This window comes from Triplophysa dalaica, chromosome 1 (assembly GCF_015846415.1).
Source record: "Triplophysa dalaica isolate WHDGS20190420 chromosome 1, ASM1584641v1, whole genome shotgun sequence".
NCBI classification, from domain to species: Eukaryota; Metazoa; Chordata; class Actinopteri; order Cypriniformes; family Nemacheilidae; genus Triplophysa; species Triplophysa dalaica.
In genome coordinates this window covers 24,424,132-24,441,337 of record NC_079542.1, presented here as the reverse complement: position 1 = coordinate 24,441,337, position 17,206 = coordinate 24,424,132, and the positions used below count along the sequence as shown (strand labels likewise).

The 17,206-nt window shown below is 38.6% G+C and overlaps 2 protein-coding genes across 2 annotated transcripts; one reads left to right on the top strand and one right to left on the bottom strand.

The window, feature by feature from the left end:
- Positions 1–120: 120 nt before the first annotated feature.
- Positions 121–4,118, bottom strand: dhrs4 (dehydrogenase/reductase (SDR family) member 4). The gene is made up of 9 exons (XM_056742258.1): positions 3,664–4,118; positions 3,010–3,119; positions 2,672–2,849; positions 2,431–2,532; positions 1,625–1,695; positions 1,480–1,531; positions 1,044–1,178; positions 628–683; positions 121–446 (listed from the first exon to the last, which is right to left on the bottom strand). Exons 2-9 carry the CDS (start codon positions 3,114–3,116, stop codon positions 332–334), a joined length of 816 nt encoding a protein of 271 aa, XP_056598236.1. The 5' UTR covers positions 3,117–3,119; positions 3,664–4,118; the 3' UTR covers positions 121–331.
- A 2,095-nt stretch (positions 4,119–6,213) lies between these two features.
- On the top strand, positions 6,214–17,142 carry efs (embryonal Fyn-associated substrate). Its single transcript, XM_056756100.1, has 8 exons — positions 6,214–6,400; positions 7,409–7,550; positions 9,999–11,375; positions 11,504–11,620; positions 12,598–13,509; positions 13,809–13,883; positions 14,134–14,385; positions 14,693–17,142. The coding sequence occupies exons 2-8, from the start codon at positions 7,539–7,541 to the stop codon at positions 14,873–14,875; spliced, it is 2,928 nt and encodes a 975-aa protein (XP_056612078.1). The 5' UTR covers positions 6,214–6,400; positions 7,409–7,538; the 3' UTR covers positions 14,876–17,142.
- Positions 17,143–17,206: the final 64 nt, after the last annotated feature.

The following is a 17,206-nucleotide window of genomic DNA, read 5'->3' as shown; positions in this document are numbered from 1 at the left end:
GGTATGTCCTTAAATGTCTTCTTGATCTAAAGAAAATAATTAAATTGTCATTTCATTTAAGCATAAAAATATTATTGCATTCAGTATGTTTCAAGGAATTCCAAAAATCACAAGCAACTGTAAAATCATAAAAATGTATTTATGAAATGGCACAAGAAACCCCACTAAACTAAATGAACATGTACAAAATTAGCAAAAGTCACTTATTCCAATCATGTGTTTTAGAATAATAATGTATTTTCGCATAAATTGTTACAGTCATGTGTTGAAAACAAGTGGAAGGTTTCTCTGAAAGACATTCTGTACATATACAGTGTAATCACAGCGGCACTTAAAGTCTGCAGTTAATGCCTCCAGTTACAGTGATGGTCTCTCCTGTGATATATGAGGCATCATCTGAGCACAAGAATGCGATCACACCGCCTATCTCCTCTGGTTTGCCAAGTCTAAAATATCAAGGCATAAACAAAATAAATTGGAGGGATTTCAAAAGTTTGTGTACAGTTGTTGCAGTGTTATCCTCTTCTGAATCATCTCCACATATGATTGTTTGAGCTGTATTTCACTATAAATATATAACACTTCTATCATAGGTTATTTCTTTACAATGGCAGTAACTGAACGAACCTTTTTATGCTTGTCTGCTTCAGGACTTCTTCCGTCATGCTCTCGCTTTCCCACAGCTGCAAAAGAACAGAAGCGAAGCTCATTTCTCAAACATGTAAATATTTATACTGGTAATGAGTCTAGAGACTATAACTGACATTATAGCTACTTATAAAATGCCAACTTTATTTCCAGCTTTCTTAGTCAATTCACTAGATATGATTTTTCCGTAAATGTTGTGGGCCAATTAATAACAGATTCCAATGCAACCACTGATCAATAAATTCATACAGAGCACTCGATAATATCCAAACCTCATTGGTTCCCACATGTCTTAGAACAAAAATACCATTATGCAATGTTCATTCACCATGCAATGTTTATTCTTCATGCATGTGCGATGTCCCAAGGCATAAAAGTGTTTAGAAAATTCTTACTGCTGAGCTGAAACGTGTCTTGATGATGCCAGGGGCAACGCAGTTGACTCGGATGTTACTCTGTGCAAGATCAGGAGCAAGAGCTCGGGTTAAACCAAGCAGAGCTGTTTTACTCACGCTGTATGGGCCCAGACCCTTAAAGTGAAGTAAAAAAAATAAGAGTGACATCAATATCAACTGTTGAAAATGTAAAATTAACACTGAAATCTTTTTGTAACTGGATGTAAATATATTTAAAAAAAAATTAACTAAACCCCTTAATACATGGTTCCTCAGGTCACGTTTTATGACACATCCCACTATATATATTGTTCTGTTTTTGTAATTATTACAGTCATACTACATAGCCTTACTCTAATGTAATACCAATAATTTGGCTAGAGTTTGTTACATGATTAATGAAATAAATGAAAGCACATTATAACTGTGTTCATACTTGCATTGGCTGGTAGCCTGCTACAGAAGACACAAACACAACACACCCACCCCTGAAATTAAAAGATACCTACATTGGCTCAGATGTAAAGGTTAACTGGCAACACTTCTGTTTTATTTATCACAACCGTGTGCATGTCACTCACCCTCTTTTCTCCATGTAAGGCACAACCAGTTTGGTCAGTAGAAATGAAGATTTCACATTCACTCCGAGTATCTAAGAAAAAGCAAAAAATGTTATGCTCTGCATAAGCAACTTAGTAAAGTTTAATAGTACTCATTGGAATTAAGAATTTAAATCGAAAAAGTCATTGTTACGCTTTTAAATGTTAAAGCAGAGCTAACACTGTTAACTGTGCTGGCTTCTCATGCTTAACATGGTCAACTTGGTAAAAAACGAGTTGGACATATGATGTAGTATTTCTGTACTTGATACACTGCTCCATAACTCCAACTTGTTCCGAAAAGTTACTCATTACTCTTGCGATAGTGAAGTTTAGGTGCGTCTGTGTCTTCACGGCACTTCAGTGATGGATGTTATATAAATGGTGGATATAATGCTGGATTTTGAGATCTTTTGGAATTGAGAGATGGAGCGTAACCAGCGTTAAAAAAAGATGCCGGACATGAACTGCGCGCGGTAAGTCAAACCAAGTCATACGTCTGTATTTTGTTGGCAATTAGCGTGTACGTGCATAATGTACAAAACATGAAGGGATGATTTGTTGCTTGCTCGTGCTGTAGTTTCATCCCACTAGTCGCGCCACTAGCAGCTCATGTTTTTCTGGAAATATTTGGAGAGCTGTATAACTCTTTTATAAATTTGATCAAGATAAATACTCTTCGAAGTACGATGTATGCAATAGTCAATATATAGGCACTCAAGATTAATATGAGATTGGGAGAAATTGCCTGTGATACGCAATCTTTAAGTTTTTGAACTCTGTCATACTTTGTCCCAGACGTCCTCTGTGGAGTCTAATATGTTCCCAAAAAATGGGTTCACAGCTGCGTTGGACACCAATATGTCCACACCACCACACTGCTCAACTGTCTGCAATAAAAATAACATACTCCGAGTAAACAATAACCTTTTAAAAAAGCATATAATACTACATTTCTATTCCCTTTCCAAAGACTTCTGTACATCTAATCATTCATCTTATATACATGTTTTAGCAAAAAATACTTACCATGTTTATGAGCTTCTCTCTGTCTTCTGCATTTCCCACATTGCAAGTGGTCCCAGTCACTTGTATATTTTTACTGCGCAAGAGCGATACAGCCTTGTCTACGTTGGTCTGTCGTCGACTGCTAACAACGACATGTGCTCCTCTCTGGCCTAAAGCCTCTGCAGCTGCAAGCCCAATCCTAAAAAAAACAAGGTTTGTTTGTATGTTACGTCATTATTTTGAAAACATTTTTCGATGTAAATAATTCAATTATCGTTTACATACGTATTTAGTCTTTAATTTAATCTCTGCAACATCTGGGAAAAAAATGGGCTTAGAGTGGTGATGTAATGACATACCCATCTGTGGATGCAGTTACTATAGCAACTTTTCCTGATAGGGGGCTGTGGTGGGACATCATTCTTATACCAGCAATAGGATTTAACCTGGTTACAGCCTTCAACATTGCCTTGAGATAAGATACAATATATTTTCATGCAGTATTAACAATTTACCACAGATAAGACTCGAAGTCAAATTATTGATTCGTTTGTATTGATACAACTAACTAGACCAGTGGTTCTCGACTCTGGCCCTCAAGATCCAGTTTAGCCACAACTCTGATATAAAACACCTGAGCAAGCTAATCAGCATCTTTTGGAAAACATGCATGAGTTGAGAACCACTGAACTAGACCCTCTTTCAAGTAGGCCAGTAGATGAAAGGTCATGAAATTTACGGACATATTAAATGCTAAAGTGAAAACCGATCTATATAACGTTACATAGATCGGTTTTCACTTTAGCATTTATAAAACGATTATATTGCGTAACAACAAGTGTTTCCACAAATAGTTTCACTGTCCAATAGGTTAACGATTAAGCTTTCCATTTCATCCTGATTTAACAACAAAACCCCATTACCGACCAAACAGCGAATCCAATAGTTGTTTGTCATTTAACCCAGCTAAACAAAACGTATGATAAACTATGAGTTTTAACAGCAAACTTTACCTGTGAGGTGCGGAGATATTCTGGGGGCAAAGTAGCTGCTGGGTGCGTTCAAGACTACTTCATGAAGCTTCGAAACCTTTACGAATCATTTGTTTTGATTCAGAGCTTCATAAATTGACAGGGGACGTGATTTTATCTGATGAATCTTCGTTACGTCAAAAGTGGTTTGTCGCCTGGAAGGGTTGTTTTATGATAATAAACCCTCGTACATATGTGGCTGCAAATGATCTTTAAATCGCGTTGATTAAGTGATTCGGTTCGTTTGAACCGATCCTTTTATAGTCAGGATTGTAATATGCCCTCTACAACACAAAGCAAATGCTACAAAATAATACAAAACTACATATTTTGCGGTATACTTTACTTTTGTTTAGTTATATTTTATGTTGCATTTAGATTTTACACGTCAATGGAAAATGTTATATATTGCATTTGTCCTGCTTGGACTTCGGATCGAAGCAAAAGTTCTTCTTCTTGTTAAATAGCCACTAACTTCTTTGGATCATTACTGCCACCTGCTGTACATCATTCGCAACATTTTTGAGACCGTATCTGCAGGTTGGGCATGCCGAATGATGGAGGCGTTCCGTAAGGTAGGGGAGGTTTAAATATGAAACCAAGCATCTGCAGTTGATTAACAAAGATGCTGCAAAGGCTATCTATACTCTTATAGCATATAAATGGCCTCGACATGTTTTGACTGTTGTGATACTTCACTGAGATGAGTTCCCTGTGATCACCGGGCTGTCAGCCTCGCCGAGAACAGATGTCAGCAAATAAACCTAAACTGCCCACTGGCTCTAATGTCACTTTAGTAGTAACACAGGATAGTTTTGGTTACATTTCATATTGGGCAATCGTTGGTCTGATGAATCTATTTGTTTCCAGATTCATCATTTTGACTGATTGTCAGAGTTTCATAACTAAACACCGCCTATAGCTGTATCTGTATCAGTCTTGGAGCACTGCATGTGTCTTGTTTTTCCCTGTTGTACAAACGTCTTATGATACAAAACACAATATTTTATTGTAAAGTATATTACATGGTTCAAAATGAAAACACATCAGATTACATACATACATACATTTAAAATGATAACGAAAAGAAGCAGGATAGGGTTGTGTTGATATCATATTGCGTTTTATTGCAAATGTCAAATGAAGGTACAGGGTATTGCGTTATATATTGGAGTTGAACTATTTAGAAATAACTTATACTTAAGGAACAGCTGATAAGTGTCACAATCAAAAACAAATTACAAATATTATTTAAAGGGTGGTACAAATGTCTCCAAAATAACACTTACAACTGCTACAGCTTTTTAAAGTTCAAAATAATACCAATATGTGATTGGAATAGAGAAAGTGTAAGAATGACTTCATCTTGAACAACGATTGCAGTGGCGTGAGGTGTAAAGTCTGTTTCTCAGAACTGTGTCACATGGCGCTACCCCAAATTGCAATTTATACTGAACTTGTGTCAGGCATCAGATGGCGATGATGTTCGGCTGCTCCAGATTCCACACAAAGTCCAGAAAAGAGCATCGCTGCCCACACATTGTTACCTCTGTCTCCTGTGTTTTGTAATAATGTAAAAAAAATGCATCCATCCTTTTCATCCGTACATCCCTCTTAACTTCCCCACAATATCAACGTATTCTCTCTTTTGCCAGAATATACTAATATACCATCAGTAACACTTCCTTCTATTCCTTCATTGCTACCTCAACACTCACAGGATAATACTCTGTCACAAAATATAATTTCAGTTTCTGCTTTTCTGACGTTTTTTTTATTACCTATTTCTTTTAACAGAGTTTGTTTTCAATCCATCAGCCAGCAACAACTTTCTCTAGTCTATAAAGTGCATAGAGAAGTATGCACATAAAGAGGGCAGGGACCTACAGTATTATGTTGTTTCAGTGCTATATGTATTACAGTAAATTAGGGGTAATCCAAGCTCTTCTGTGTTCAGTCATAGTACATGATCAAAGGGTATCAAAGGCAGGCAATAGTCTAATTCCAGCAATTTCATTATGCTAAGAAATATAAAAGTGGCGTTTGTCTGTTTAGCCATGCTAAAGAAACTACACTCTAGAATTGTCCATATGAAAAACCAGATTTGTTATACATATATGTTTATTACTAAAGCAGTGCCTTCTGCTCATTAATATTTTATTATATTTTACTTAAGTTTTTTATTGCTGTAATCAGTTTTCAGTTATTTTGTTATATTCTTTTCCTATGCCAATCCCGGATAGATAGATAGATAGATAGATAGATAGATAGATAGATAGATAGATAGATGGATGGATGGATGGATGATAGATGATAGATAGATAGATAGATAGATAGATAGATAGATAGATAGACAGACAGACAGACAGACAGACAGACAGACAGACAGACAGATAGACAGATAGATAGATGGATAGATGGATAGATGGATGGATGGATGGATGGATAGATAGACAGATAGACGATCCACTAGAGGGCGCAATGCACTGTTGAGAGTCGTGCTGTGTCGGGCACATTGAGGGGGGAGCAACCATATGCGCTCAACTGTAATTCAAAACCAAGAAGGCCAGGGTAGGGCGAAGCCTGACGGAGCGAGACGCGTATCCCCAAAGAAAGAAAGAAAAACAACAGCCGCGCATTGCAGTCTTTTGAGGAGATATGATTAGTTAGGTTTGACTCGACTTCGGTATTTGAAGGTGATTTTCCAGACATGTGAAGGGTAAGATGCGCATTGCTTATTTAGTTCACATACACTGAGGTATCTCTGTTCGGTTGTCCCTTTGTGATTTAAATACATAGCATCCCATTTCACCAGAGGAATATCTATGCAGCTGTTATCGTTTTACCCGGAGCAGGAGAGCTTTTTCTTATATTCTCTGTTGACCGTTCCTTTAGTCCCGTTCGTCTCTCTGGGTTTACGCTGCATAAAGGAAACCTTGAGGTTTCTTGGATGGAAAACGAAACGTGGCTTAAACTGAGATGTGTTTTTTTCTTATGTTATGCTGTGGCAGCATACTGTAATTAAATCTACTCAAAAAGTGTTGGAAAAGACTATATAGACAGGATTGTAAATATATTTAAAGCATTGACATACCTATAATGAATATGTTTTGTGTTTTAAAGGCCAGTGTCTTTTCGAGGCTGTTGTGCCACAGCTACTCTGTACATATTTTACTTTTTTATTTAAGGCAAAGCATTTTATTCAAGGACTGTAAATTGAAATTTTAAATAATGAAAATAATAAATATAAAATCGAAATGATGTTTCTTCCTCTATTAACACATAATTATTAAGTAATGATTTCATTTAGCCTAGTTGGATGGCCAATCAAGGTTAACCAAATTTACAAACTAAATATAATACAGCCTTGGAAAAAGTTACGAACATTACGAAATTTCATGAAATTATGTCTTCACATCACCGCTGAAGCTCCATGGCTGGTCTGACTAGTTTAACCACTGCAGCTGACTGTCTTTACATGTTTTAACAACTCTAAAGTCTATTTGTAAAACACTAGTGTCTTCATTGCACTACACAAGTCTCAGTTAGATTATGGGATTTATCATTGAAATATCTTTATCATATATATATACAGGGTTCAAAAAACATGATTAAAGTCAAATGTGATGAAAATCACAAATTGCAATGATCTCTGTGTAGTCATGCTTTGGTGAAATTAGTTACCTTTTTACCCATTCATTATATTTCTCTCCTCTGCATACTTCAGGTTAATGGAAATGCAGATCTTTTAAACATGCAGATGACTCACACAGCTTGCATGTGAATGGGGCACAAGTTCAGTGCAGATCCCATGTGGAATTAACGAAGCCAAAAACTGTGGAGAAACGACTTCAATCATGTCGCTATCGGTGAGTGAGTGTGTATCTTTGCATTTAAAATGACTAAAATGACTGTGACTGCTTGATAGTTATTGCGGTTCAAGGCACCACTGTAAAAGAAAATCCTTCTGCTGTCCAATTTGGGGGGTTGGAGTACTGGGGCTGGTACTGGGGCTCAGCTTGCCCCAGAGCAATACATCCCCTGTGGGGAATGAGTGAATGAGAGGGAAATTAGAGGTAAAAAGAGGATGACAAAAGGACCTAAAACAGGGGGACAGATGTTGAACCCCTCCCCCACTAGGTTTTCTCATTATCATTAACTCAGCAGCTCTTTTCCTTAATCACTATTTCTCTCTCTTTCATAATCACAGACCTCTGCCCTTACTTATGCATTCTCTCTATCAATATTGATTTAATCATGAAGGCCGCAGTGTGGGCTTCTGAATACAAAAAGACTGTGACGCTATCCTGTGACATCCGTAAAATCATTCTAACTGTTAATCTTATATGCACGACATCTGTCAGAGTGCACTTCTCTGTTAGGGTTTATGCATGACAAGAAAATAGGTCAGCGATTATCTTTAACACTACTCATATTTTGTTTCTTAATCTGATTTATAATCGCCCATGCTTCCTCTGTGAGGCAAAATATATTTTTTGATATTCAGCCATGAATTTTTGACTTCCCCTACTAAATCAGTCCATGTCATTTGAGGGCTCAGAGCCGAGAACACTGGATTTGAACAACAACTGGATTATGTTGTTGCTAGCTCTTTAATGAAATCTGGCATTTCAATCACGCTGGGATCTGCACCACTGCATCTGCACCTTCTTGCCCTTTCTAGAATTTTCTTTATTTCTTTATCAAATATTTATGTAATTTTTAAATGCATGTATGGGTTCATGTTTTGTATCCTTACGATAAGTTAGTATTATTGAAAGGCTACTTATTGGTTCCTCTTCCTCATTTCTTTCAAGCTACCCTTTTCATAAACATTTCTGACACAAAGAAATTGAGAGACCATTTCAAACATCATTTCCGTTTTTTCTGAATTTAATATTTATACGTTTGTGTTTAGGTACAAAGACAGATAAAAAGGGTTGTTTCATTATGTGAACTACTTGAACTACTTACAATATTTCTCCCAAATTTCAAAAATAAATATTTTTTCTTTTTCATTTATTTGCAGAAAATGAAAACTGAAGAAACTTTACTTACTTTATTGTTTATTTTTAGAGGGACAATGCACAATTTAAAGTGATTACCCCAGAGTTAGCTTATTTATATCTGCTGTCCCTGGGCAGGTAAACAAATAAAATAACATACAATATTACATATACATCACAAAGAACATCACAATACATATATCCAGAAATGTAAGATTAATAAAAACAGTATATAAAAAACACGGGACTTACAACAGAGCAATTTATTGGTTGCAAAGTTGATCTGATAGTAGCCAATGCTTAAGATTTAAAAACTGTGTATCTGTCAATGCTCCGGATGTTTGTAGGTAAGGAATTCCATAACCTCACTAAACGCTATTTGACCAAAGGCTTTTTTTCTATACTTGTACTAAATCTCCCCTAGCAGATGCTCTTGTCCTACCGGCAGTGTAAAATACAAAATTTAAAAATTAAACTTTTTCAAAATGGTACAATAATGAGAATCCCTTGTTTTTTTTCTAGCACTTTCAGAATTTGTTTATAAAGAGAGAACACTTAAGGCTTAAGTGTGGTCACCTGCCTGTGACCAGATGGTTATACAATATGACACATGAGGGAGAATCAAAGTATGTAAAAAAAAGTAGTGCACCTGATAGAGACAGTTGGTGCCTGATGTTTTTAAAATGATTTAGATTAAATTTAACATTACTTATAACCCTTCTTACTTGTTTTTGAAAAGACAGGTGTTGGTGAATTATTATTCCTAAATATTTGACATGTGTCACACACTTGATTGCTTCATACACAATGTCTGGATTCACCAAGTTGTGTTTTCGTGCTGTAAAATACATGCAAACTGTCTTGCTTACATTAAGAGACAAACAAGACTAATTTAACCAATTCAACCAATTCAAACAGGTTAAAATCAGGAAAATATGCTCTGTATTTTTTCAAACCTCAAATACTCCAAAGAAAACAAGTTCATATTCACTTTTAACCTAAGCAATACAACAGTGGTATTTGTCAGATCTATTAGCGATGTCATATGTATTTAATCTGATAACCTTGATTTTCATCAGTTCTCATGTATCCTGTCATGCTGTCAGTCATGCACATTACTGTTGCATGACTTTATGTTGCTCCTGAGGTTTGATTTTATTGAAATTCAACAGACACTGGACTAAAATGGTAATATTACATCTAGAAATGTTCATTTGAAATGAAAATTTGGAATGATTATTTTCTTTTTAAATTAACCAAATTGTGAGTTTTGTTTTATATTTATTCTCATTCTCTTTTACTTTCTTTTAGACTGTGCTTGCAAAGGCACTTTTTGACAATGCTGCTGAAACCCCGGAGGAGTTGGCATTTCGTAAAGGTGATATCCTGATGGTTCTTGACCAAGAGCAGGAAGGTGGACCTGGCTGGTGGCTTTGCTCCCTTCATGGTCGGCAAGGCATTGCTCCTGCCAACCGACTGCGTCTCCTCCAAACTTCCCAGACTCTTACTCAAAGCACATGTACGGAAAATCGACAGACTCCTAGTCTGGATTCAGTCCATCTATCACCCAGCCAACAAGGTTGCGTAAATGGACTAAGTGCTGAAGATGCAGATGGGGTGTATCTTTCACCGCCCAGCTTGACAGAAGGGGTTTACCAAAGCCCTGGGGCGGCACCTGTCCCAGTCAGGCCTGGAGATCTCCGTCATCTTGATGGAGGAAGGCCACGATCACACTCTAGTTCTGGAACTAGGCCTCGTCCAGATTGGGGGGATATGGCTGTGGCAGGCCGTCCCCGCTCCCCTTCTCTGAGAGGACGGGTCGGGGAGTCAGGGACCTTTTACCAGACACCCACTTCACCTGCCCCGCTGACGGCACAACACAGATCACAGGGTGAATTGGCATCAGATTCGGTATATCTGACTCCAGGTGCTGTTTCGAGGTCTGTTGCCGAAACAGGAGGGGAGGCAAGGTATTTGACCCTAAAAGATGCAGGGTCAGGGCATTCGGATGGATGCTACTTGGTGCCTAGACCAGCTGTAACAACATTGAGCAATGAAAATCTATATCAGACTCCTATGAGTGGTGCCCCAGTAGCAGGACATTTTGTACCAGGAATGACTACCCCTAATAATACTGCCAAAAATAAGTCTGGCCAAGATGCCCCGGGCATGTATCAAACCCCTACCCCACCTGGAGGAGCAATATTAAGGACTCCTCAATCCGAGCGCAAACATCCCTCTGGAACTTTAGGAGTCTCTTCTCCATTAACATCGGGGCAGAATGTTAAGCAAACACCTCCGTCTGGCAGAGGATCCCAGAAGCCACAGGGTACTTCTTCAACACCTCCTGCTGGCAGAGGAAAACTGCCCCAAGCTGGCATGAGAGAATCCCCTCTACTCGCCAGGACGGGGAAGTCCGGAGTACCAGGTTCCCCAAACTTTGGTCGAAAACCACCTCCGCCAGCACCACCAGTTAGAAGCGTAACCAGAAAGGATTTACCTCAGTCTAGCCCAGTTCCAGCCATGAAACCTGTTCTCCAGTCAAGCCATGCATCCCCGCAGGCACAGATGCTGGAGGAGGAGAGACAGGGAAATAAAAATGGAAATGCACAATTGAACGAGATTCAAAAGAACAGTGAAGCAGTGACCAGAAAAGCAGGTGCAAATTCAGAACAACTCACTGATGAGGTAAGATGCATTAGAACAGATAGCACAGTGGAAAGTTGATGCTCTCTAGAAAGTTGTTTGGAAATTGTAGATACGAATTCTGATTTAAAAAAATTATAGTTTCTAATATTGAACCTTGTACTTTTTAGGTATACGATACACCTCCCACTAAAAGGTGGCAACATTCAGTTCCTGTAGTGCCTTCTGAGCAGGATGATGGAATCTATAACACACCTCGTGCTGTACACACTGACCAGGCCTCTGAGGTAAGAAACCAGACATGTCATCCATGTTTTAACCGTTCACATTTAATGGAAAAACATGATCAGCATTTAACCATCATATCAAATGTTTTTGACAAAAGTATGATTTGTTTACTATAGTCATTATTCACTGAAAATCTTGGCCTTATTTTTCCCCCGCATGTTTGTGAGTGGCACATTACATCACATTGTTTGACATCAAACCTTGTGCAATGGATATTCATCCAGCATCTTTAAATGTTGAGACAAATGAGATTTACAAATTCAATATCAACATGAAAATATTTTTAGTACATGCTGAATGACATGACATGTTTATTTTTGGGTGCAAAACTGTCTGTGTTTCTTGCTCTAGCTCTCCTATTCATTCATTTCAACCACACCTTTTTTCAACTGTGAGCTAATTCCATCCAGCACCTATCTTCTGTTCACACAAGTTACACTCGCTTGTCGAGTTGGGCAGATCAGCCAGACCAAAGTGTCTTTGCTCTCTTTAGCCCTACACCCACACGCTTTCTCCTTTCCTCTTATTTTGATTCCTCTTAATCCCATTCCCCACTGCAAAAACCAACATGATAAATAAATGGAACAGCCATACAATTATGCTGTTTTGCTTTTGATTTATAGACACTGTCCTTTTCCTCCAGTCCTCACGTACAATATATTAAGTCACTTCTTTGCAGTCTAGTTACATATTGATGGTGGCCACACATAAGAGACCTTCACAAGGTCAACTGTGTAGCACTGGAGAAAACATACTAAATTGACCAGTAGCCAGGGCTTTGTGTTCCCACAGAAAGTTAAACAAATAGAGCACAATTCAGGTTTAATGCAAGGACTTTTAAACTCATGCCAACCTCAGGAATTGAATAATGGGTTTATAATGATGTTAAACTAGAACTGAATGTAGTCTGAGATCCAGACTGTCAAATGATAAACTCTGAACTATGCATAATTTCCCAATTCTCTGTCATTCACAGATTTATGATGTCCCCACTCTGGCTCTTAATTCCTCTTCAGAGCATCAGCAGAAAACCTACAATATTTCAGGTGCAGCCGCTGGGACTGGTGATGCAGAGGATGAGGATGTTTACAGCGTTCCCAGTCTCCCTGGGTTGCCCTTGGAGTCAGGCGAGATGCCGGGATTAACTGCTGGGATTAATGCCATTTCCACTCCAAGAAAGCAAGATCTAGCCTGTGATGGTGGACCGGAAGTCGACGGAGGCATCTACGACATGCCTGCGCTCACTCTGGAAATACCAACACGTCGATTGTCCATATCAAGCACCGGCTCTGGGGACATCCAGTGGAAAGCCTCTCTCTCTGCTCTCGTCCAGGCCGCATTGACTTACTCCTCTGTCACCACCACCCCCTCCAGAGACTTAGCTTCTGCGCTGGCTGAAATCCTTTCCGCTTGGAAAGCTGGCCACGTAAGTGATGTTCCTCCAGTTCTGCAGCAGATTTGGACCCGTCTCTCAGACCTACTTCCTGCCCTGTCAGTGTGTGGTATTACCCCTCCAGCTGACAGTCTACTCGCGATGGTCCGTTGTGCTCTGGAAGACTCCGCCGCACTTCTTCAAACACAGGCACGGCCCCGACTACCTTCTCAGGAGTCTCTGTCCCGGAGACCTCTTCCTGCTCTGCCGGTGGCGGAGGTCAAGCCCATTGCAGGAGATATGGGGTCACGAAAAGGCAGCTGGATCCAGGAACGACCGCTTCCTCCTCCACCACCAGTAGCCTTCCCGTTGCCCCCAGCAACAGTCTCCTTAGCCCCTACAGTAGGAAGGGTGGATGATGATGAACAAGGGAATGAATATGCAGGGATTGGTTTAACTCCTACTCCACCGCCTTCATATCCTGTTGGTGACAGTGTGGGATACGTCAAACTGCAGGTTAGACACCTTTTTATTGAGAAATTGTAGAAAAGTGTGCAGATGCAGCACATGTGACACAGTTTGGGAAACTTCGCCAAAGAGTATCGCCCACACATCAACACTGTTGTTCTAAATTTTATTGTCACAAAGTCTACTGGTTGTCTAATATAACGTTTTCCCACAGATGTTAATTTCCTGTCTTGTTATTATACTTCTCCTTTCATACTGTGGTATCGGCATTAGTCTCTGCTGTAACATTTCTATGGTCTTTAGTTCTCTATGTGTGAACGTTTACATTCTTTGTTTTTGTGAATTAGGGGAAGCCTGAGCCTCCACCAGACAACCACACAGATCACAGTTCTTCACAGCTTATCACCACAGCTGACAATAAAGTGAGTCTGTGATTATCTGTTATGTTCCTAAATACACATACTAAAGGGCCTTTCACACGGAATGCCATCTTGCGTTCAGTTCGTGCACATTTGGCCTAATTATGAGTCTATGCACATATGCGTCACACTGATGTCTCTCCCCATTGCCATATGTCTTGTTTTTCAGCGTCTTGTACAATTGAAGCAAGAAGCTTGTATCTTATCTGCTGATGTTCATACATAAACAGTCTACATCTCTATTTCTCTACAGTTGAGTCCCTCTGCACCTGTCTCACTGTCTCTGGAGGATTCAGAGCTTCTTTCGTTCTATTCATCCCAAAGTCTCTCTCATCTTTCATGCCTGGCTGATGCCATCGACTCGCTGTTCACAAGTGTCCAAGGGAACCAACCACCTCGAGTCTTTGTTTCCAGAGGGAAGAGTCTTATTGTAACTGCACACAAACTTGTCTTTATAGGGGATACACTTGCACGCCTCCTCAGCTCTTCGGATCTCAGGGCAAAGGTTAAATACTTTTGTTGGACTTTATTTTTTTCTTGTAATGTTGTTAAAAACTGGGTGTGATATATCAAATGTAAGTAATGATTCATGCTACAACAAGATCATATTAGACGCACCTAATATATGCTTATGAGCTTGTGCATGACACTCATGTGGTTGTTAATAACCTAATGGCAAGACCCAACATGAACAGTCAGGGAAGTGAACAAGCTGATAAACACATTGACTTGTCACTTTCCAGCAATGCAGTAATAAACCGGTGACTTTTTTAAAACAGATTATAAACACAAACCACTGTTTGTCTCCTCAGGTCACCACCTCCAGTGGACGCCTCTGTCAAGCTCTAAAGGCAGTCGTTGTGGCAACCAAGGGGGCGGCCCAGAATTACCCTTCAGTACCCGCTACGCAAGAAATGGTGGACAGAGTAGCTGATCTATCTCAGCATGCTGCAGGGTTCTCTGGGCTTTTGCAGCGATTAGCTGAGACAACTTGATATTGTTGGTGTTTTTTCGAGATTTATTATTCACAGTGGAATGCCTTACTATTTTTTTGTTATTTTTATATATATATTTGTTTATTGATTGTGTTTGAGAAGGTGTCTAAAGTGTGTCACTTCCTGACTCATAACAGTGAGTGAATATAAGTGTACCAGGGTGTAGGTTGTGACACTTGAGAGTGTGCTATTTTTCTTTTCATATAAGTTTATGGTGCCAAGCACACTAAACATTGTAATAACTTATTGATGGATGTTTCGTTCGAAGATGTTTGCGACCTCAGGCATATTTTCTTAAAAGGTTTTATTTTGTCCCCTTATCCCGAGATCTCATCATCACATTTAACATTGATCCTTTTATAAAATCTACATTTAAGGATCCTCATGTAAAATACGAATCTTACTAGTTTTATTTGTTTGTAAATGTAAAGTGGCCTTTGTGGTAAAGAGATTAATGAAGCAACTAGTTGACAGTTTAGGGGGTTGCGGTCTTTGTTACATTTGTAACCAATTGGGCCATTTGTTCAGATCGGAAGAAGTGAGGTAGAACAGGAATTAAATGAGAATTTTTGGTGGACAGGTATTGGATGATCTTTCCCACAATGGTGATTCAAAGATAAACCTGTTTGTCAGGTCAACTCGCCTCCTTTTTTTGCTCACGTTCTTTTTCGCTGTTTTCCTTACCGTAATTCTCACAGTCCCACAGCTGCATTCTGCCAAGTTTCTTGACTTGCTTACAATGGCAATTTAAGTGTGAAGCAGTTTGGGCAACAAGTTGTGCACAATACTAAACAGGGTTTTTTTCATTTTGATAGGCTATGCAGCATTTCTGAAACAGCAATATATATGAATATCTATAAGCTTCCATAGAAGCAATCAAAACAGTTGCTGGTGCTTACAAAATGTTTTAGGATTGTTTACTATGCAGACAGGCCTGCAAACCACTCGGTTCTTACCAGTCTAGACCTTGTGAGTACGCGGGTTGACACATGCACCTGTTTACCTCCTGTCTTAAAATCAATTCATACATTTTCCTCCTGTTTATGTGTGATCCTCATAGTCTGCATTTCACAGTGCTCATTACCGTTAATTTATTTTTCAGCTTTCTTCCCTGATTTCTATCTCAAAATACTTGTATTATTTTTATTCAACCCCCAGTGTAAAGCTTTCAGTATTATTTGAGCTGTTCCACTGTTTGGTTTAATGTAAGATGTGTTGGTTTTGTGGCAAAAAAGTAAAGTCAGACCAAACAGATGAGAGTGAAAATTAATCTTACACCTGTTACTTGAGATATAGTCTACTTGGGTACGTTTGCACCCTTTTCTCCTTTTATGGCAAAGTCAAATGTTTTCAGCCCTCTGTTCATTATGTATGTACTGTTTTATTTATTGTGGCCTTTATTCGTTTTTACTTATTTGGTTAGTCCTATCACAATGGATGCAGTGGATTTGGCGTTACAAGGTGGTGGAATGTCTAATTTAGTGGATCATAGTCTGAGGATTATTCTGAATAAGATTTTTTTTCCAAGAATAGATAATTATTCTGGTCCTAGTGTTTGAGTGATCTCCAAGTGCCATCTGGTGGACTTTATCAGTATAAGCCTACTACACTATTTAGAAGTAAAGGAGGAATAAAGAGCCTCAACAGGTATTCAGAATATACTTCTTATCACTTTCAGGTAGATAGGCTAAGCAACAAACTGTTTGATTTTGAATGAGCCGTCTTGTCCTACTGTACAAAAAATATTTATGTATGTAGACATTGCATTTATTCACTTGTCCTCAGCAAGCATCCATTCCTTTCAAGACGATCACCTGTTATTTTCTTTCCAAGTTCTTAAATTAAGTGCTTATAGTAATGCTTAGATTTGATTGTCCTATATAGTTATATTTATTTCATTTTGGTTATCGAATGTCCGCATGGCTTTAAGTTGCTGTTTAAAAGATATATGCACATATAAACAGGGATGGTTTCCTGTAACCTGCCATTGATAACTCAGTTTGCTTTACGAATGTGATTTTACCAGGATGTTTTTGATATACATCTTCGCACCAATGTTAATTTTAATATTTTATTTGTAAGACATGGTCGACCGGTATTAAGGTGCTTATGGGACGTATTTGGTACTAATCAATTTCTTTAAAATACATTGTGACAGAACCCATACAATTAAAATTGTGTGTTGTTTTTTTCAATTGCTGTGTCATGTTATGTTTGTATATACTGAAATTAAAGAGATGCTTCATCGCAACAACCCACGAAGGACATTCGTTGAATGACTGTGTTGATTTGTTACGCTAAACTGCTTTATTTCCAGTGCATATGTCTTTT

What these genes read in the sequence shown, in the direction of transcription:
- dhrs4 (XM_056742258.1), bottom strand. Translation starts at nt 3,116, where the DNA reads ATGTTGAAGGCTGTAACCAGGTTAAATCCTATTGCTGGTATAAGAATG. An exon ending in CAGGCTACCAGCCAATGCAA is followed by an intron (nt 1,179 to 1,479) that starts GTATGAACACAG and finishes CTTCACTTTAAG; the next exon opens with GGTCTGGGCCCATACAGCGT. An exon ending in AGACACGTTTCAGCTCAGCA is followed by an intron (nt 684 to 1,043) that starts GTAAGAATTTTC and finishes GTTCTTTTGCAG; the next exon opens with CTGTGGGAAAGCGAGAGCAT.
- efs (XM_056756100.1), top strand. An exon ending in TCACCACAGCTGACAATAAA is followed by an intron (nt 13,884 to 14,133) that starts GTGAGTCTGTGA and finishes ATTTCTCTACAG; the next exon opens with TTGAGTCCCTCTGCACCTGT. An exon ending in CTTCGGATCTCAGGGCAAAG is followed by an intron (nt 14,386 to 14,692) that starts GTTAAATACTTT and finishes TTGTCTCCTCAG; the next exon opens with GTCACCACCTCCAGTGGACG.